Here is a 17,539-nt window from a genome sequence, read left to right as displayed (position 1 = left end):
ACTGTGAGGTTCATCTCTTCACACTCCTCCTCCCCCTTTTCCACCCTGGAAAAACTTGGAAAATAGTACGTAAGGGTTTAAATGATTACCTGGTAATAATCACACGTGAGGTTTAGTAGTGGGGATGTTCAGCAGGGCTCCAAGCCACTGCTGGTCTGTGTTGGGGGTATGGGTATATAGTGAAATGTCTATTACTAGGAAGCATTGTAACAGCTATAATTCTTAACTGTCACCATCTCCATCTGCCCTACAGCGAGCATCTGGAGAGGGCTGTTTGGTGACCCCATAGGTTATTTTGGTGGGGTTGGCAGTGCTGTTGGATTTGTTGATGTTCAAGGTCTTTTCCAACCTAAACAATACTATTACTCCTTTCTCATAGCGGGGGAGAGTTCCCCCTCTGCTGCCATGTTCTCTCTCTCTTTTGTTTTTTTCCCTAAGGCAGCTTGAGTCAATGTATATCATCAGCAGTGGACTCTGCAAGTAAAAATTAGTGTAAATCTGTTTCAACAGTTTGTGCAGTGCCAACTCGGGCAAATGTTGGGAAACCAAGACAAACATTCATGCCTGCTTGTAATCAAGGACAACAGCCAAGCTAGAGCTATAAAGCAAATTTTAGTAAGGTTCTGCTGTGAAGGAAGGTGCCATTAGAATGAAGAACAGAGGGAAGAGGAGTTACAGTCAGGAAAAGTCTCCTGTTTCTCCTAAGTGTGACCTGGACTTGGGCAATAAAGAGAAAATGGTCAAATAAATCCCTAGCTTAATCTTCTGTTTTACTTTCTTTCCTGAAGGTGTTTTATTGCCAAGAGCTCAGAGACCAATACAAATTCAGCAATTTTAAGGCAAGCTACCCATCATGATTACTGTGTGAGCTCCAGAAGGCTCTGTAGGACTGTTAGTAATACACAATTTGGGTATAGGGCTTTCTGTGCCATCTTGCATAGTGGTGCTCCTACTGGTGGGCAGGATGGCTAATGCTTTGCCTGCCTGCAAAGGAGTCTTTGAGTGAAAATACAAAGAAAGGGCTGCAAAGGAAACAGCAGAGAAACAGTTTTGCAATACAGGAACCTTGTAGCCACTGAGGTGAAATGACCAAACATTTTGTTGGGTGTAAATATCAGTGACATCTGAATTTAGTTCTGAAATAAGGAAGGTGTGAATGAAATCACACACTCCCTTTAGTTATCTGTCGTTCTGCCTGTACTTTTCACTGGAGTGTTAGTGTGAAGTACTTCAGTTATTCCTGCAGTGTCATTAAAGTTGCTGGCTTTTTAATAAGAAGTATTTTCCACATCCATTATTAAAATGATTCTGTTCTAACTTTGAATAAGTAGCACTTAAAATAAATTGAGGAGCAGCATAAACAGATACTGCAACATAACTGAAGCTGCAGCAAGCATTGAATAGAGGCATTTCCTATGGCTAAGGATCTCCTACTGGGATCAGGGCTTGATTCACAGAACCTCCTGTGATTTCACTAGATATGTGCCATCATTTGAATTCAGGTTTTCCTTTCTGCAGCTCTTGTAGGCTATGATATTAAGTATCTGTATAGCAGTTATCGCAGTGTTGTGTGAGGGATGCAGCAGCAGTTCAGTTGATGTGCTGGGCCCATGAAGTGTCACGGTTGCTACAATCTGCATTTCATGAGGACTCCATACCAAAAATCTCTTTTAGAGACAGAAAAAATAGGACAAATGTTAAATGTGATTGATAAAAGACAAGACTCTAATTAGTGTGTATATATATGGAAAAAGTGGCAGAAAAGGAAGTACCTAATAAAACAGAACTAAGCTTACCAGCAGGGCAAGAATTACAGCTACAGCATGTCCCCACAAGCGAGTGCAAACATGTCTATTGTAATCCTGGGGGCTGGTGGAGTCCAAGTGAATGATAAATGTGGTTTGTCTGTTTTTTCTTAAAGTCAGCATCTTGGGACTTTGTTGCAGCATACAGTCAGCAGGATCATGGCAGTCTGGGTTGTTGTTGCTGGATGTAAAATAACACATTCATCACTGTATTTGTTTTTCATTCTGCTGTTATGTATTTAGCGGTTACTTAAGGCATTTAACTGTGGTTTGAATCTATAAGGAATTCCAAGCACTGCATTACTGGAAATTTATGTAAAGTCCTTGGCAAAAATGGGTAAAACCTAAGGGTCTGCAGATGTCCTTTTTAGGGAAGCACATAGAGTAAAAGCACGTAATGTACTAAATGCCCAGGATTCACAGCAGATTGTGTTATATCATAGAACTGTGGAATCATAGAACAGTTTGGGTTGGAAGGGAGCTTAAAGATCATCTAGTTCAACCCCCCACTGCCATGGGCAGGGATGCCTCCCACTAGACCAAGTTGCTCAAAGCCCCATCAACCTGGCCTTGAACACTACTAGGGATGGGGCAGCCACAGCTTTTCTGGACTGTTGCAGTGTTTCACCACCCTCACAGGGAAGAATTTCTTCTAATATCTAAACCTCTCTGCCAGTTTAAAGCCATTTCCGTTTGTCCTATCCCTACATGCTCTTGTAAGAAGTCCCTCTCCAGATTTCTGGTAGGCCCCCTACAATTATCCCTATTATTATTATTATTAACCCCTATCAACTGGTGTGTGTGGCAGGATGTGATAATGGGCTTTTAAGTAGATTCCAGAGGAGTGTACTGCAGTTTGGGATGGTGGCAATAAATGAAAAAAAAAAATAACAATTTAACAAATCAGTAGATAAAGGAAATGGGACATATGTTTGTTTCAGTTTGTAACCACTTGTTCTCATTTCCAAATTGCTACTTCACCTGCATGCAAAGAAAAGTGTGTGAAGTGTAAATACATGATGAGTGTTTTAACAAGGAACAGACACCACCCAGAGAGGTTTTGGGGTATTTCATACCATTACATAGTAGTGCATTATTGGATTATGATGCCATCCACCACTTTTGTAATCTTTCAGAAATAATGCATCAATTCCTGTGCTCAGAGATTTATAACCTGAGTTAATCTTTGCATTGTGAGACAGGTATGGTAGTAAACCCTGCTGCAGAGGTGTGTCTGATCAGGGCTGGATACAGCCCCAAGGTGCATTCAGGGTGGTGCATGCTGTGCTGTGTGATGTCTGTGTGTAAGCTGCTCATGTGTCTGTCCCCAGCTGAAATTGTGGGTGAGGACATAGGTACCTGCACTGCGCAAGCTGCTTGCCTGAGGCCAGCGAGCTGGGGCAATGTCTGTCTGCTGGCTTCTCATGCGTGCCGCAGCACAGGCAGTTCAGCCTCACCACATGGGGTGGAAAAGTCTACTTTCAGTGTAAGAAACAGAAAAATATATGCAGAGTGATAGTGAGGATGTAGTAGTGGTAAATTATTCTTCTTAGATCTTTTCAGAGGTAGTGGTAGAGGCCACTGCTTTTAGCCTAAGGCAAACTGAAGAGATATCATGAGGACAATAATGGAAGGCAAGAGGCAGAGGTGAGATGGGGTGGAAGGAATAAACATTTCCCCTGCACAGCTGGTGCCAACCACAGAATGAGGTCAAGCTGGTTTAGGTAACTCAAGAAAAATAAGGCTAATGTTTAGATGGAGTCTTCCTGCAACGGTACATCCCTTTACCATATTGTAACACACTTTCCTGTGGGTGATGGTGTAATTCAGCAGTGGGCTCTGGTCTGCATCAGGGCAGGTGCACACCTCCTGCCTCTAGGAGTTCAGCTGTGTGCTCAAAGGTGCCTTGGCCAGCCTGGGAGCTTCTCAAGAGAAGGAACCTCAGCAGGGCTCCCCAACTTTTCCTCACTAGATGCTTGTAGACTGAGGCTCTTGCATCTGGCCCCTGCCTGAGCTGCAGCCTCACGGGTGTTGCAGCCCTGCCCGTCCCTGTCCTTGGGTCATGTTGACTTGGCCTCCAGCATATGAGGTACAGGCATGATTGAGCTTTGTTCAGCTTGCCACCCGTTACTGCTTCTTCACATCCTAAACCTTATCAGAATTACAGTAAGAAGCTCAGTGTAAAGCTCTAATAGCAAAACTTGTAAGATACCAGTTTTTCTCACAGAAGTGACACACTGCATAAATAAAACACTCTGTAATCCAGTAAGATAATTTTTTTTTCCTCAGGGTTCTGGTTGCTGCCATCTGCGCTTTGTAGAAGGGAGGGTTTTTACATGATTGCTGGGAAGGGAACTTCTCCAAAACCAGCAGCTGGCAATGGAAATCTTCACCTCCCTGTCTGCAGGCTGACCTGAATTTCCTGGCTTTTTGGAAACTCCGTGGCTTGCCTCTGGACTCGTGTGTCCCCTTGAAACTTGCGCATGCCACTTCTCTGGTCTGGCTTTCTCAGAGGAGGCAATGCATTCCTAGTGACTTGACCAGAGATGTAAGATATAATAGAAAATATGGCACAAAACATCATTTTGGATTGAGGTTAAGACTATTTTTCCTTTCCTGTTTCATTCTTTATCATTTGGCTCCTTAAGCATACCCAACTTGCAAGCACTGGAGAGCCAAGTTTGAAAGACACACTTTCTTTTAGGTGATCTCCTTAATAGTGGATGAAAGATTTTACCATGTTTTTGCTGGCAGAGAGTCCTGTCCTGACCAATGCAAATACAGTAATTGTGGCTTGCCTGAAGGATCATTATGCCTGAAATTGGAAATATTTCCTGGTTGTACTTTCCTCTTCTTGTTACAATGTTTTCCATGTGGTGTGACTTCAACCAGTTGTCCTGCCCAGTCACCCTGTGCAGCTCTTGTAGACCCCAAGTGTATGATACTCTGTACGTCAGTCATATTTTGATCCCTCATACTTGTACCAGGTCTGTGACTTTGGGCACAGGATCAGTTTTCTGGTAGTTGATGCAGTTAGGCTTTTGTCTGCCCTGAGGGATCATGAACACTGCCCATTGCCAGAGCATGGGTTTCTGGGCTCTGACTGCTGATCAGATCAGGACTGTGCTCTGGCTCAGTCACTCCTGCGGACTGGGGTGCAGCCACACTGAAGACTGGACCTGCCATGGGTGACCAGGCCATCAGCAAATAAAAATCAATTGGTCTTTTAACATTGTCATCTGTAACCTGCAGAACTAAAATTAATCTTCTGACTTTTATCTTTAAATATCTGAATATAACTTTAAATCCTTGCGTAAAATAAGAACCACTAACCTCTGTCCCAGGACTGAGTTCAGAAGTCATATCCTTTCATAGCAGTAGTCTTTATTACTTATGAAAGTAATTTGTCAGGAAATGTGTTGTTTTATGAAGAACAATACTGTATTTTCATCTTTGACCCAGAACTATGAAGTGAAAATAATTACTGTCTAGGCAATTTAATTGATTTGAAATGTTCCTACAGAAGACTTAGCTCCTGTGTTGATACAGTCTATGTATAGATTGCAGAATGCTTTAGAAAATAGAAGGATAAGATGTGTAGCTCCTTAGCTAGCTACAAACACATACAGATATTGTAGGTTAAATAAACTTACTGGTTTGTACCATAAGTAAAGAAAAACCTAAATCATGTTGCTAAAACTAAGACAAATCTCTACACTCTCTCAGAGCCTGTGGTGTATGCTCTCTTCAGGCATTCAGTTAAATTCATTTTACCTGTTTGTTAAATTCATTCCCATTTAGCAAATAGACTTAAGATTGTTATTTTCATTAAATCCATGGTGTTAAGCTTGGGCAAAATTAGGTCTCTTCTAATACTTCTGTAATTCAGTCTTTTCCATCTTACACTGGTGCTGTTTTGTGGGGTTTAGCGGCTCATACAGTGAGCTGAGGAACAAAGGTCACTCAGCACAGTACTAGCAGCGCTGGAAATTGAGGTGAGAGAGCTGTATACTGACAGCATCTGTGGCCCTGGCACAGCAGGGCTGGTTTAGCATGCTCTTCCCTTTGAACTTCCAATGCATTTGGTTATGACCTGTCTTTCCAGGCTGCATTTTGATCTTCCACATGACTTCTTTTAATGTTTACCTGCTGTCATCTGCTGAAGCCATCCGTGCCCAAGCTCTTCACTGTACATCAGAGAGATCTTGCATGTAAGAAATCACTGACACTAGCAATCATTGTGTATTATATTGTGTATTTGGGTGACATAGTCTAGTGTGAGGTGTCCCTGCCTATGGCAGGGGGGTTGGAACTAGATGATCTTAAGGTCCTTTCCAACCTTAACTATTCTGTGATTTTATATATCTGCATCCACACATAACCTTAAAATTTCCTGTTTTGCAGTAACTTTATAAACATATTTTTCTCTGTTTTATTTGCAATAGTCGCATTTTTGTTATTAGACATAATTTGCCAAAAGTAGTTACTTAAAGCTTATTCCTGCTGTAGCATTTTCTGGTTTTAGCCTGATGCAGCCCTGCTTGACTTCAAGGGTGTTACTTTTAGCTTATAGTAGTCAGTGCAGGATCAAACACATGACATTCAGAGAGACCACAGTCCTGCAGACATGTTTTTTCCTGCTTTCTGGGGCAAACCTGGCAGGGCAGTTGTGCTGTTGAGATTGTGGTAGAGGCAGAATTTAGCCAGGAACAGTTAGCCTTATCCCTATAGGTGTGTATCCATCTGTCCATCCATGTTTTAGCCATATATACATTTTATCATATCTGCTTGTCACTGTGTAATCATATGAACGCCATTTCCCATAAACAGTAGATGGGTACTGAGATATGTCCACAAGTCTTTCTACACTCCTATAAAAATGCTTTTTAACACCTTATGAACACTTTTTTTTTTTTTAGCTAAAAGATCACTTCCAAGCCACTCACATGTGCAAGAAGTGCTTTTATTTTTGCTTTAAGTGAAAGCCATTAAGGTCTGTAAAAAAGCTGAGTAGAAAACTGTGCTCTACCTTTCAGCAGACAGGAAAACCAGCTGGTGATCATGGCTGAAAGGTCCCACAGTTTGTAATCTTGCAGGGTACCTTAGGCCTTTCATTATCCGTAGGTACGGCTTCCAGTCTCTGGAGGACCTCTGTGCCCTCGATCAGTTGTCTACAGGAGGGAGAAGGTGCATTTACGATCTGTCTCTATCTGGAGCCAGATCTGCAGCTTCTGGCTTGTGCAGGGCTGTAACATACCCAGGCACTGGTTTCCTATTGACAGGCTGCACCTACTCTGATCTTTAAAAAGTTGGTCTTTGCAATGGAGTTGCAAACGCCATCGCTTCTTGATTAAGTAGCCTCTAGTTGGTATTTTAGAAGTGGTGGAAATACTGTGGCTTTATGCAGCTGCATTTATTTAAAGAAGTAAGTGTTGTACCATGTGACCCAGCTACAAATGGCCATTACTCTTGAGGAGAAAGAAGTCAGGAGATGCTGTCAAAAGTGATGGTATTAAAAGTGACTCCCTTAGAAGTACTTTTTGTTTTCTTCCTTCACAGCACCAATCTGAATCCTGAAAACAGTCCAACATTTTGCAGTCTTTACAGTTTTGAGCCTGTCCTGCTCCCCCAGTGTGGGAGCATGAGCTGTGCCTTCTGCAGGTACCATTGCAGCAATGGATGCCAGAGTACTCCTGAAAGCTTTATACCATATCCCAGCCCAGCCCAGCCAGCACAGTTGGGAGGACATTGCAGGTGGCCCTTGCCCAAGTGGAGACATCAGAAGGATTGAGCAGAGCAGAGCTGGAAAGTACCAGGCTGTGCTCATGTGCTGTGGCTACCTTTTGCTCCCTCAGGATTAAACTCCCACTCTGGTTTAGGAGGGCCTGGCTATAAGGTCATAGATCCTGCACCTTTCAGATTACACAGAGCTCTTACCAGGGCAGAAACTTTATGTGAATGCCGATGGTTATAAATATGTCCAGCCAGTAATCGCTTTGGGATTGTCTGTGTAGGTTAGACAGTTACACTTTTTGCTTCCTTCAAAAATCCTTTCTATGGTTACAGTCCATGATGTGGTTAACATGGAAACTGCACTGCGAATTTCTCTGTCTATGGTAATACATATATATTTTGCTCTCTTACATCAAGCAAACTACCCAGAGCAATCATCTTCCTTATTACATTATTGAACAATCTAAAAACCTTAATAGGGCCAGCCATATACATTAACCTACTGAGAACAAACTCCCAGCATGCATTCACTAAAATAATCTCTTTCATCTTGTGAGGGCAGAACAGAGCCTGAGGCTTTGCTCAACAGCCCCTGTCCATCAGGGCACACCTTCAGCTGACACCAACCTATGCAGCCACAGGTTTGCAGCCTTGGTTCAGGAGATGCCCTAGGCTTAGCTTTGCCACTGGGTTTTCCAGCTTGAGAAAGCCAGGCCAGCATAGAGAAAGGAGGGATGGGTGTCACTAGGCACCTCAGATTTGACTTTTCTATCCTCCCTCTGGCTAGAGGCATCTGTATGGCAGCTGCTGTAGGGATTTCATGGATACTTATTCCCAGGGCAACATCCCACACAGTTCAGTAGTGTCAAGCTTATGTGTACCTACCCAAAAGCCACGTATTTCTTGTCCAGGTAGGGAGATGGCTGGAAGGTGATGTAGAACTGCGAGCCATTGGTGTGGCGGCCCTTGTTGGCCATCCCAAGGATCCCTCTTCCCTTGTGATGAACAGAGAAGCTTTCATCTAGGGAGAGAGTTCAGGGATGAAAGGCTGCAACTGTGCTGCTCTCTTTGCTGCTGTTCACTGGCCTTTTGCCAGCTCCCACAAGTTCTCCTTTCCTCCTTCCCCACTCTCTCTTTCCCTTCTCTTTTTCCCCAAAGGTCTCATCGAGTCTCATGCAAGCAAAGTCTGGTTTGAATCAATGTCCTTCCTAGAAGGAGCTTTCCACAATTGTCTATTGCTTAAGCCAGTAAAGAAGCTAATGAAAAAATACCCATAAAAAAGCACTCTAGTGAGTATTAGAGCCACAGCAACAGTGTCTCTGGCTCCCCTTTGTCTGGGATGCGTTTCATCAGAGCAGCTCAAGGCACTTAGCACAGCATTTCCCCATGGCTACTTGGGATTATTCCCACTGTACAGGTGAGGAAGGTGGGAGGCAGAGCAGATGCTCCAAACACAGCCTCTGCTCTGCCTCCCCTCATGCTGCTGCCTGCAGTGAAGAGAACAAAGTCCCCTGTGAGCGCAGACAGGGCTGTGAGGGCAGGACATGCAGGAGGGCAAGCAGGAGACTTCTTTAGCCAAATAAAACGACAGAGCTGAATGAATGGAGAGCAGATATGTAGTTAAGGAGGCCAGGGTAGTCCCGGAGCAGAAGCTTTGTTCCAGGGTGAGGAGAGGAGGCAGGTGATGGGAGTAAGAGCTGCAAGGAAGTGAAGAGGATCCTCTGCTCCAGCTGAGGAAGGACTGGTGAGGCTCTCAAGAGGGGTGACTGTGGAAGAACAGGCATTAGTTGTGCTTGGGTTTGGGGGATGATGGCAAGGACTTGATTCCATCTTCTCCACGGAGGGGAACCTGATTATGAGGTGTGAAGCAGGGAGTCCACTGGTCCTGGCCTCCTCTGTCACTTGTCTCAGTCCTGATCACACTGAGCAGTCAGGAGCCCCACTGAGTTCTCAACAGACTTGAAGAAAACTGTAGAAATAGTTAGATCTTATAGTTTTTTTTTTCTTTTTTAAAATTCTTTCTACCCTGTTTGAGAACCACTTCTCAGAAACTGGTTCATAAAAATGGCAATTGAATTTTAACTGAATGGTACTGCCTGACTGCTGCCCTGTGGTTTGCAGGATGATTTCAGCAGACTCATTTTGGAGCAGGATGTCATCCTATGGTATGATGCTCCAGTCCAAGTGATTTTCTGTAATCACCTCAGCCCGTTCTGCTCATTACAGTAAAGTGCAGTTGTGTCTCATTAATTTCAGCAGGTGTTGGTTGCAGTGCCTGGCCACTTGCCAAGCACGGAGCCTCCCAGAACATTTCCAGCTGACGGAACCTTTTCAGGTATTGAAGATATTTCTGTTCTGCCCTCAGAGTAGAATAGTTTTGCAGGAAGAACTGGGAAAGCAATCTTAGCCTTAGAATAGAAAGGTATACCCAAGGGAGCACCTTTCTTGATGAAAATCGACTTTTAGTTGAAAAGGGGGCCGGGAAGAATTAGCAATCGTCTCCTTTAATACATCAACACGCGGAGTATGTGCAATATGGGTAATAAAAATCTTCCAGGGACACTTTCAAAACTGTCAGATTCCAAATTAAATCCACCTTAAAATTACTTCAACAATTTTGACGCATTGTCACCTTCCCACATTTCATGGGAGCTTCTTTCCTGGGTAGCACAGAGAAAGCACAAGCCTGGAGGAGGAGGATGGAGCTGGGAGCAGGACACTGCACGTGGGGTTGGGGCTTCATGCCACAGCCTGGGCAGCATGCAGGGCTGCAGCTCTCCTGTATGCAGAGGTGCCTATGCATGCTCAAACTCATTTTCCTCCATGGATGATTTCTACCTGACCAGAAAGCGCAGAGAGTGTAAGATGTGCACTGTCACAAATCTACTGGGTAGCACTACTGGAAAAGCAATCATTGGTGACATCCACCTTGCAAACAATTTAATAGCCAGTCCTGTTTTTTTCCAATATCAGGTTATGTTCTTTCTGAGGCGTGTGTGTCCCGGGAGTCCAGGCTTGTTGCTGTTTCAGGAGTAGTAGCATCAGGGAAGTGATTTTCATCCCTTCCTCCCCACTCTAGGCAGCCCAGAACATCAGTGCCTGAAGGGGCTGACAAGAAAGCTGGAGAGGGGCTTTTGACAAGGACAGGTCATGATAAGACAAATAATGATAAGGCTTTAAACTGAAAGAGGGTAGACTGAGATTAGATATTAGGAAACAGTTATTTCCCTGTCAGGGTGGTGAGACACTGGCACAGGTTGCCCAAAGAAGCTGTGGCTGCCCCATCCCTGGCAGTGTTCAAGGCCAGGTTGGATGTGGCTTTGAGCAACCTGGTCTAGTGGAAGGTGTCCTTTCCCATGGCAGGGGGTTGGAATGAGATGAGTTTTAAGGTCTTTTCCAACCCAGACCTTTCTATGGCTCTATTATTTACTGCCTTAAATCCCCCAGACTGCCACTTCCAGCAGTTTTCCAGCACACCAGTGCTGAGACATAGCTGGGTGCCCCCCCTCCAGCTGGGTTTTGCTCTGTCCAGGGCCTCAGGGTGAGAGCAGCTTCCTCTTGTGATCGGGTTCTTCTGCATCTTGGGAAAGAAAATTTTCAGCCACACGTGGCATTTCTGATCTCACTGTTGGATGCTGCCCAGACTGCTCAAATGTAACATCATTTGCACCATTGGCAGTGGGAAAGCTTTTATATAAGGGAACATAAATCAGTTTCAAAAGTGCTTTAACTGTCATAAAACGTCTTTATGGGTAGCATTTAATCTAAACAGAAGATCCCAAATGTCTATGTCAGTTATATGGATTGTTTTTCTTAAATATTGCAAGTTCTAATGTTCTTTTTTTCCTTTACATTTTATTACTTTATATCATTATAGGGGAACATTTTTTTGTTAAATTTAGCTCATGTTTGTAATTTCTTGACTTTCTTGGTTTTATGAGATTCAGAAGCATCTCCCCTTAAACCCACAGAGTCACTTAGCCTCTGGCAGTGATGCCTGTGGTGTGCCCAAGCCTGAAATGTTGCATGAGGTCTAGGAAATCTAGAGTTAAAGCCAACTTACTTCCATTACTTTAAATGCATTTAAGTGGGTGGTATCGGGTGCCTGGAGATCTGTAGCTAATCCACTTTTGCATTTCTAAGGTCCTGCCCACGAAGGTGAGTATTCACACTCTGAAGTAGGCAGCAGGTGACCATCAGCCCTCATTTAGGCAGGGAGAAGGGGCTGGTGGAGCTGAGCCTCTAGCAGGGGACATCAGGGGAAGGGGACAAGGTTACAGATCAGTAAGTGTCCTCACTAAAGCAGTCTGCTCTTACTAGTGCAAGCAGATAATAATTCTGACTGAAAAGCAAACCGTTTTGCTTTAGGGAGATGAAAGGAAATTCCCAGGTTATTCTGTGAATAAAACCAGATCAAAAGCCTGATTTTTGTGAAAATGTGCCGTTTGCGCAGTAAAATAGCTGAGGAAACATACCTTCAAAGGTGGGACCATAAATTGACTCTCCTTGGTCTCCCTTCCCAGTGATGATGTCTGCAGGGTAGATAAAAGTATCCATCAGAGACCAGGTTTATCACAGGCATTACTGGGAGCTGTCAGTGAGCAGCTCGGCCAAGGTCAGAGATGTGGATTGTGCATCAGCCTGGGGGAAAACTGCATCCATCTTTCTGTTTTACTACTGAAATTTCAACAGACCTTTGGGGAAAGCTCTGCTTCTGCCCCAAGAGATGGTCTCTCTGTGGAGAACTATTTAACTCAGCACATTTAATGTCTGCCCCTCTGAGAAGTTCCAGCATCTCCTGCCAGGAGAGCTCTTAGAGTGGCAGCAGCAAGGAAGGGGCACCCTGGAAAAGCATATCTGCCACGGGGAGTAGGGTTAGAAGAAGAAGGGATGAAAATGCAGCTGTGATGCTATGGTGAGTTAATTCCACTAACCTTTCTAAGAAAGGAGATTTGATAATAGAGAAGATCCCGCTGAACCAGATTTCTGATGAGTGAGGCACTGAAGAAACCTGATGCATCTATTTTTTTTTTTTTTTCTAAGAAATCTGGATTTTTACTGTATTTCGACATTGTCTTATACCATCAGGTTATCATTAGTCCTCTACAGTAGCAAACTTGTAATTTTAGGTTGCTTTTATGGACTACGTAGCAAACACAGGTAAAAAGAAGTACAGGCAGGCAAGATGTATGATAGACCAAAGGGGTGTAATGAAGGAAATGCCATCTGATACACCTGTCTTGAGTTCCCTGGGGATGTCAGTCAGGCAAGCTGCACGACTGTCATTCATAGTACCTTTCTCCTCAGTGCTAAGCTCCAGGTATAGCACTGGCTTTCAGACAACTCACAACAAGTATGCAAGGGCTCTGATGTTTCCCTAAATGCCTCCATACGCTAATCTCTCTATAAAACAAGTAATATGTTTTCCTATTGTTATTATTATTTTGTTCGTGTTTCTCTAAGTAGGAAACCAAAGAATTACCAAACTTAACCAAAAGGTCTTACAAAAGAACTTCTTGGAAGAGAGTTTTAATGTTTTCAATTAGTTTCCTAAAGTTTTTTGAAAAGGTCTTGGATAAGCAAAAGAACAAATTATTCAAACTTTTCCTACATTTAGAAAGTGAGATGTCTAAAAGAGAAAATGTTTTCTGGTTTCTGTATCTATATTAGTGAAGAGATTAGCTTTGTCCTGGAGTTCAGTTGTGTCTCTGTGGATGAAGACTGTTATTCATCACCCCCCGGCTTGTGCTGTAGTTTGGTTTTACTTGGGACACCGGGAAACGCACCTCCTCCTTGGATCCACCCATTTTTCACTATGCGATGAAACAGGGAGTTCTTGTAGGTGAGCTCTCGGCCGTCACAGCGTGACTTTGCTCCTCCAATGCACAGAGCCTGGAAGTTCTCACAGGTCCTGGGACATGCATCTGAAAAGAGCTGCAAGAGCAAGAAGATGAGAACACATGTGAAATTCAGAGCTGACAACGTATGAAAGTCCTTGCTGACATCCACCGGCCAGATTTCTGTCCCCCACTCTTCAGCAGATGAAACCACTGTACTGGGTGGACTTGTTCCTTGCTTTTCCTTTCCTCCTTTCTTACATACCTCAAAGAGCAGCCTCCCGATGGGCCGTTCCTCAATGGCTATCTCCAGGTACACGAACACGTGCTGTTTAAGGCATAAACACAACTGCAGTGAGGGAAAGGCCAGCTCTCTTTGCTGTGCTCACTTCCTAACGCAGGCCTGGGTCCAGCCACCCAGCGCAAATGGTCTCAGGAAATGCCTGTGGGACTGTCAATGCACAACAGCACTCCTACTATTTTGTGTAAATAAAAAAGTAGAGCATGTTTCATTTTGTTCTGGAGAGAAACAATCCTAACAGTGTATTAAAATGAACTACTGGGCAGGGCCTGCTTCTTTATCTTGAATTTATTTACATGCCTATCACAGCCCATATAATACAGGCAGAAAGAAATGAAAACACAGGATTACCAGCAACCATGCCAAAATGGACATATCTGGCTATTCCCAGCCAGACTGGTATTCGTTCTGGTATATTTTTCCCTGCTTTCCATACTGTGCAAGGGCTGGCAGCACTGTACCCAATCCCACCATGGCACTTCAGGGGGTCTTGGCTGGGAAAGGAGAGGTTTGGCTGTTGGGCTTTTGGTACCCAAGAATAAGGGTACCCAAGAATTTTGGTATCCCAAGAGCTGGGTGGTTTGGGATTTTTGAGCAGCACATTTGTACCATAGTCAGCATTGTGCTTTTGGCTGTTCAGCCCTGACACAGTTAATAGGTGTCAAGCACCCGGGCTAGTGTTTGCCCCTTCCTGGCTGCCGATAGTGCAGAGGCTCTGCCGTCCTCCCCACATGGGATGCTCCCCATCAGCCTCTCCAGCCCCAGCTCTGGCCCCCCAGTCACAGGGCAGAAAACCAAAAATCTACCACCTCTGTGCTTGTTCTCCTTCCTCGTGGTACTTGGCTTTTCATCAGGCTCCTGCCACTTAACAGACCTTGCACCCTTGTCATAAAACAGTGCTACTTGCCTGGGTGCTTTTCAGATATTTGCTGTAGAAATCCTCAGCAATCGCTTGGTAAAGTGCCTCAGGCCTATGGTCACGATAGCCCCACTCATGGTAAGACCACTCAAGCAGAATCTTCTCATCCCCCAGCAGCCGGCCATCAAGGAAGCACATCACCGAGGAGGTGTATCCCCACACCTCACCTCTCAGTTCCTGCATTTCGATGGGACAGCAGAGCCTCAGGGGATTAATTACACACTTGGTGAAGAAGCAATCAGTAATAAAAAGTTGTACTTTTATGCATTTCTTACTTTCGAAACACCAAATCCCACCAACTGGAAGGGATTTGGCAGCAGCTTTTGGTGAAGTGTGTGCTGACATTGCACTGTTAACATGGCCTAAAGATCTGGATCCTGATGCTACAGGACATTATCGTGGCAAGAGTCATCTGGGTGTCACTTTGGGGGCAGCTTAGGCTGAACAGGAAAGGCAGCTGGAGAGCCCCATCCTGCCTCAAGAGTCTCTGAGAATGTTAAATAAACTGGGGTGGAAAAGCTTACTTCTGACATCTGTGGATGTCACCAAGCCGGGAGAGGCTGCAGCCCCGGGGAGAGGACTCATGTCTGAAACAACCTGAGGACACAAAAGTTACCTTCTTTTTCTCCTGTAAATATTCATGCCATGCAAATTCGACTAAAGGCTGTATTACAGGATCTGCAAACTTGCTTGGAAACTTCAGCTTCAGAGCCTGTATTTTCAAGGTAAGGAAAAAAATACTTGCTTACAAGCGGTTTAACACCCTCCCACTCTCTATCCTATCAACAGCTTGTATTCCCCATGTGAACTACAACCTAAGCCATGTTCTAATCCAGTTACTGCTCTGCACCCCTCATGCCTCTGGCATAATTCCCAACACTTGCGGGAGTACACGCAAATCTTTCTGAATCTCTGCTTGTGGAGGTAGTGAGTGTCTTGTTTCCTATGATGGGCTGCTTCACAAATGCTACTGAAGGTACACTGGTAGTCCCCCTGCCTCTCCCCACCATGTGAGATGCTTGTAAGCAGTGATGTATTCAAAGATGCTGCTGAGCATCTTGTACTGCTTTTCTTGCATGTATTTTTGCATGCATGGGGCGTCACAGCCCTCTTACTGCAGCAGGAGATTGGGCCTAGGGCCTTGGGGTGAGCAAGTGGCTCGGTGAAGGCTCAAGGTGAATGTTTCCAGTCCCTATTGCTTGTACCATTGCCTCAGGAGCCCACTGCTATTTCAATGTGGGACATTCGTGTCCATCAATTTAGCTTCATCTCCATGTGGGCTGTGGTGCACAAGTGCCACAAGCTGTGGCTTAAAGACAGCTGAGTAGGCCTTAAAAGAATAAAGGAAAAAAGTGAGTTTTTATGCAGGTTATGATCCTTTTTGCTATTGTTGGGATGGTGGCTGGGAAAAATAAAGGGAGAAAAGCCAAGAGGCACACACCCCCTGCAGTTATTGGCTTGTCTTTAGGGCTGCTGATAGATGGCATTGCTTTGTCAGCTGTAAATAACACTGGGGAACAAGCCTGGCAGGTAAACAGTTACAGGCAGCGCAGGACACCAGTCAGACTGGGAACCCCACAGTGGAGTGCATGCTGTGCATTTGCTGCACAGCCAAGCTTCTCAGAAATAGTCTGTGAACCCCCGTTTTTGCTTTCTCATTTGCACTGACAGAGCTGCATAACAGGACTACTCATAAGCTGCTCAGCAAGTGGGGCAGAGCTGTGATGTGCATGACATCTCACACAGCATTGCACTAGGAGGTGTAGGAACAAGGAGGTGAGGATGCTGCAGCAGAGACCCCTGCCTTAAGCAGCGCTGAACCAGAAGCCCTTAAAGCCTCTGTGCCTGTGCCCGGCAGCAGACACCTGAAAGTTGCAATATTTTCTTCTTCAGAGCTGCTGCTGGGCACAGGCATTCTTCTGCTTGTTAACTTCCAACCCCCGCTGCTCCCTGCTGCTCCCAAAGCAGTGCTGGGGTTGAAGACCAAGCCTTACCTCTGCCGTGCACTTGGCCACGTGGAAAGCTGTGTCCTGGAGCAGCCCCACCACTGTCACCTGCATCTGCTGTGAGCCCATGGCACCCTGGCCCACCCAAGTCCAAGTTCATCAACAAAACCTGGCTCCATGGCAACACTGGGCACCAACACACACAACCCCCCCTGCATTTGTAAGCACTTCCCAAGCCTACTGTAAGCAGGTTTCAACCCTGACAGAGGATGGAAAATGCTCTGATTTCTGTTTTCCCATGAAGGAAGGAAAAAAGAGGTTACGGAGTAAGCGTGTGGCAGAGCAGAGGACTGAAGCCAGCTCTCTCCAGAGCTCATGACAGGTGCTGTCAGTACAGGACCATTTAAAAGAATGAAGATCCTGTTGCTAATCCTGCAGTGGGTAATAGCAGATGCCCAGCAAAAAGAGGAAAGTAGAAGTGAACATGAGAGCAGCGCTTCCCTATTGGTCTCCCAGCCCCTGGTGAGCCTTTGCTCAAGGATTTCCCAGTATCTTTGTGTTTAATTCCCCATGGTGGCTCCTTTTCATGTGAATTTCTTTGCTTTGCGGACAAACATAAAAATCCGGCACCCATAAAACCCTGTGGCAATGAGATTTCCAGCCTGTGAGATTACAGCCTGTGCAAAGCGTGCATCTCCCTTTAACGCAGAAACTCCAACCTGCAGCTGTATTCCCTGCACATTGCCGAGACGCCATTCCCGCTGGCTGCATGTTACAGCACATGGATGGAGCCGTTCCAGAGGAGTCATGGCTTCCGCAGCAACGCTCTGTGCCTCCGCAGCAGCTTCACTCCCTTTCCTCTAGCACAGCATGTGCAGAAGGGGGTTTGCAAAACAGCCGTAAGGCCAGCACAGGCTTCTGGCAGCACAGCTGGGTCAGGTCACTGCACCTCTGAGCAAGGTGCATTTTAAAAGGCAGTCGTGTTAGAAGTGACAAAA

The 17,539-nt window shown here is 45.0% G+C and overlaps 1 protein-coding gene across 1 annotated transcript; it reads right to left on the bottom strand.

Moving 5' to 3' along the window:
- Positions 1-6,804: 6,804 nt before the first annotated feature.
- PPIL6 (peptidylprolyl isomerase like 6) lies at positions 6,805-16,842 on the bottom strand. Its single transcript, XM_065681094.1, has 8 exons — positions 16,590-16,842; positions 15,212-15,307; positions 14,584-14,772; positions 13,641-13,703; positions 13,325-13,472; positions 12,014-12,070; positions 8,424-8,559; positions 6,805-6,976 (listed from the first exon to the last, which is right to left on the bottom strand). The coding sequence occupies exons 1-8, from the start codon at positions 16,668-16,670 to the stop codon at positions 6,865-6,867; spliced, it is 882 nt and encodes a 293-aa protein (XP_065537166.1). The 5' UTR covers positions 16,671-16,842; the 3' UTR covers positions 6,805-6,864.
- Between the last annotated feature and the right edge of the window lie 697 nt (positions 16,843-17,539).

Source organism: Lathamus discolor, chromosome 5 (genome assembly GCF_037157495.1).
Source record: "Lathamus discolor isolate bLatDis1 chromosome 5, bLatDis1.hap1, whole genome shotgun sequence".
NCBI lineage: Eukaryota > Metazoa > Chordata > Aves > Psittaciformes > Psittacidae > Lathamus > Lathamus discolor.
This window is presented reverse-complemented; position numbering and strand designations above follow the sequence as displayed.

Coding starts and splice junctions, on each gene's coding strand:
- PPIL6 (XM_065681094.1), bottom strand. CDS start 16,670: ATGGGCTCACAGCAGATGCAGGTGACAGTGGTGGGGCTGCTCCAGGAC. Junction 13,473..13,640: donor TCGGGAGGCTGCTCTTTGAG/GTATGTAAGAAA, acceptor TTGCTCTTGCAG/CTCTTTTCAGATGCATGTCC. Junction 8,560..12,013: donor TTATGGTCCCACCTTTGAAG/GTATGTTTCCTC, acceptor CTCTCTCCCTAG/ATGAAAGCTTCTCTGTTCAT.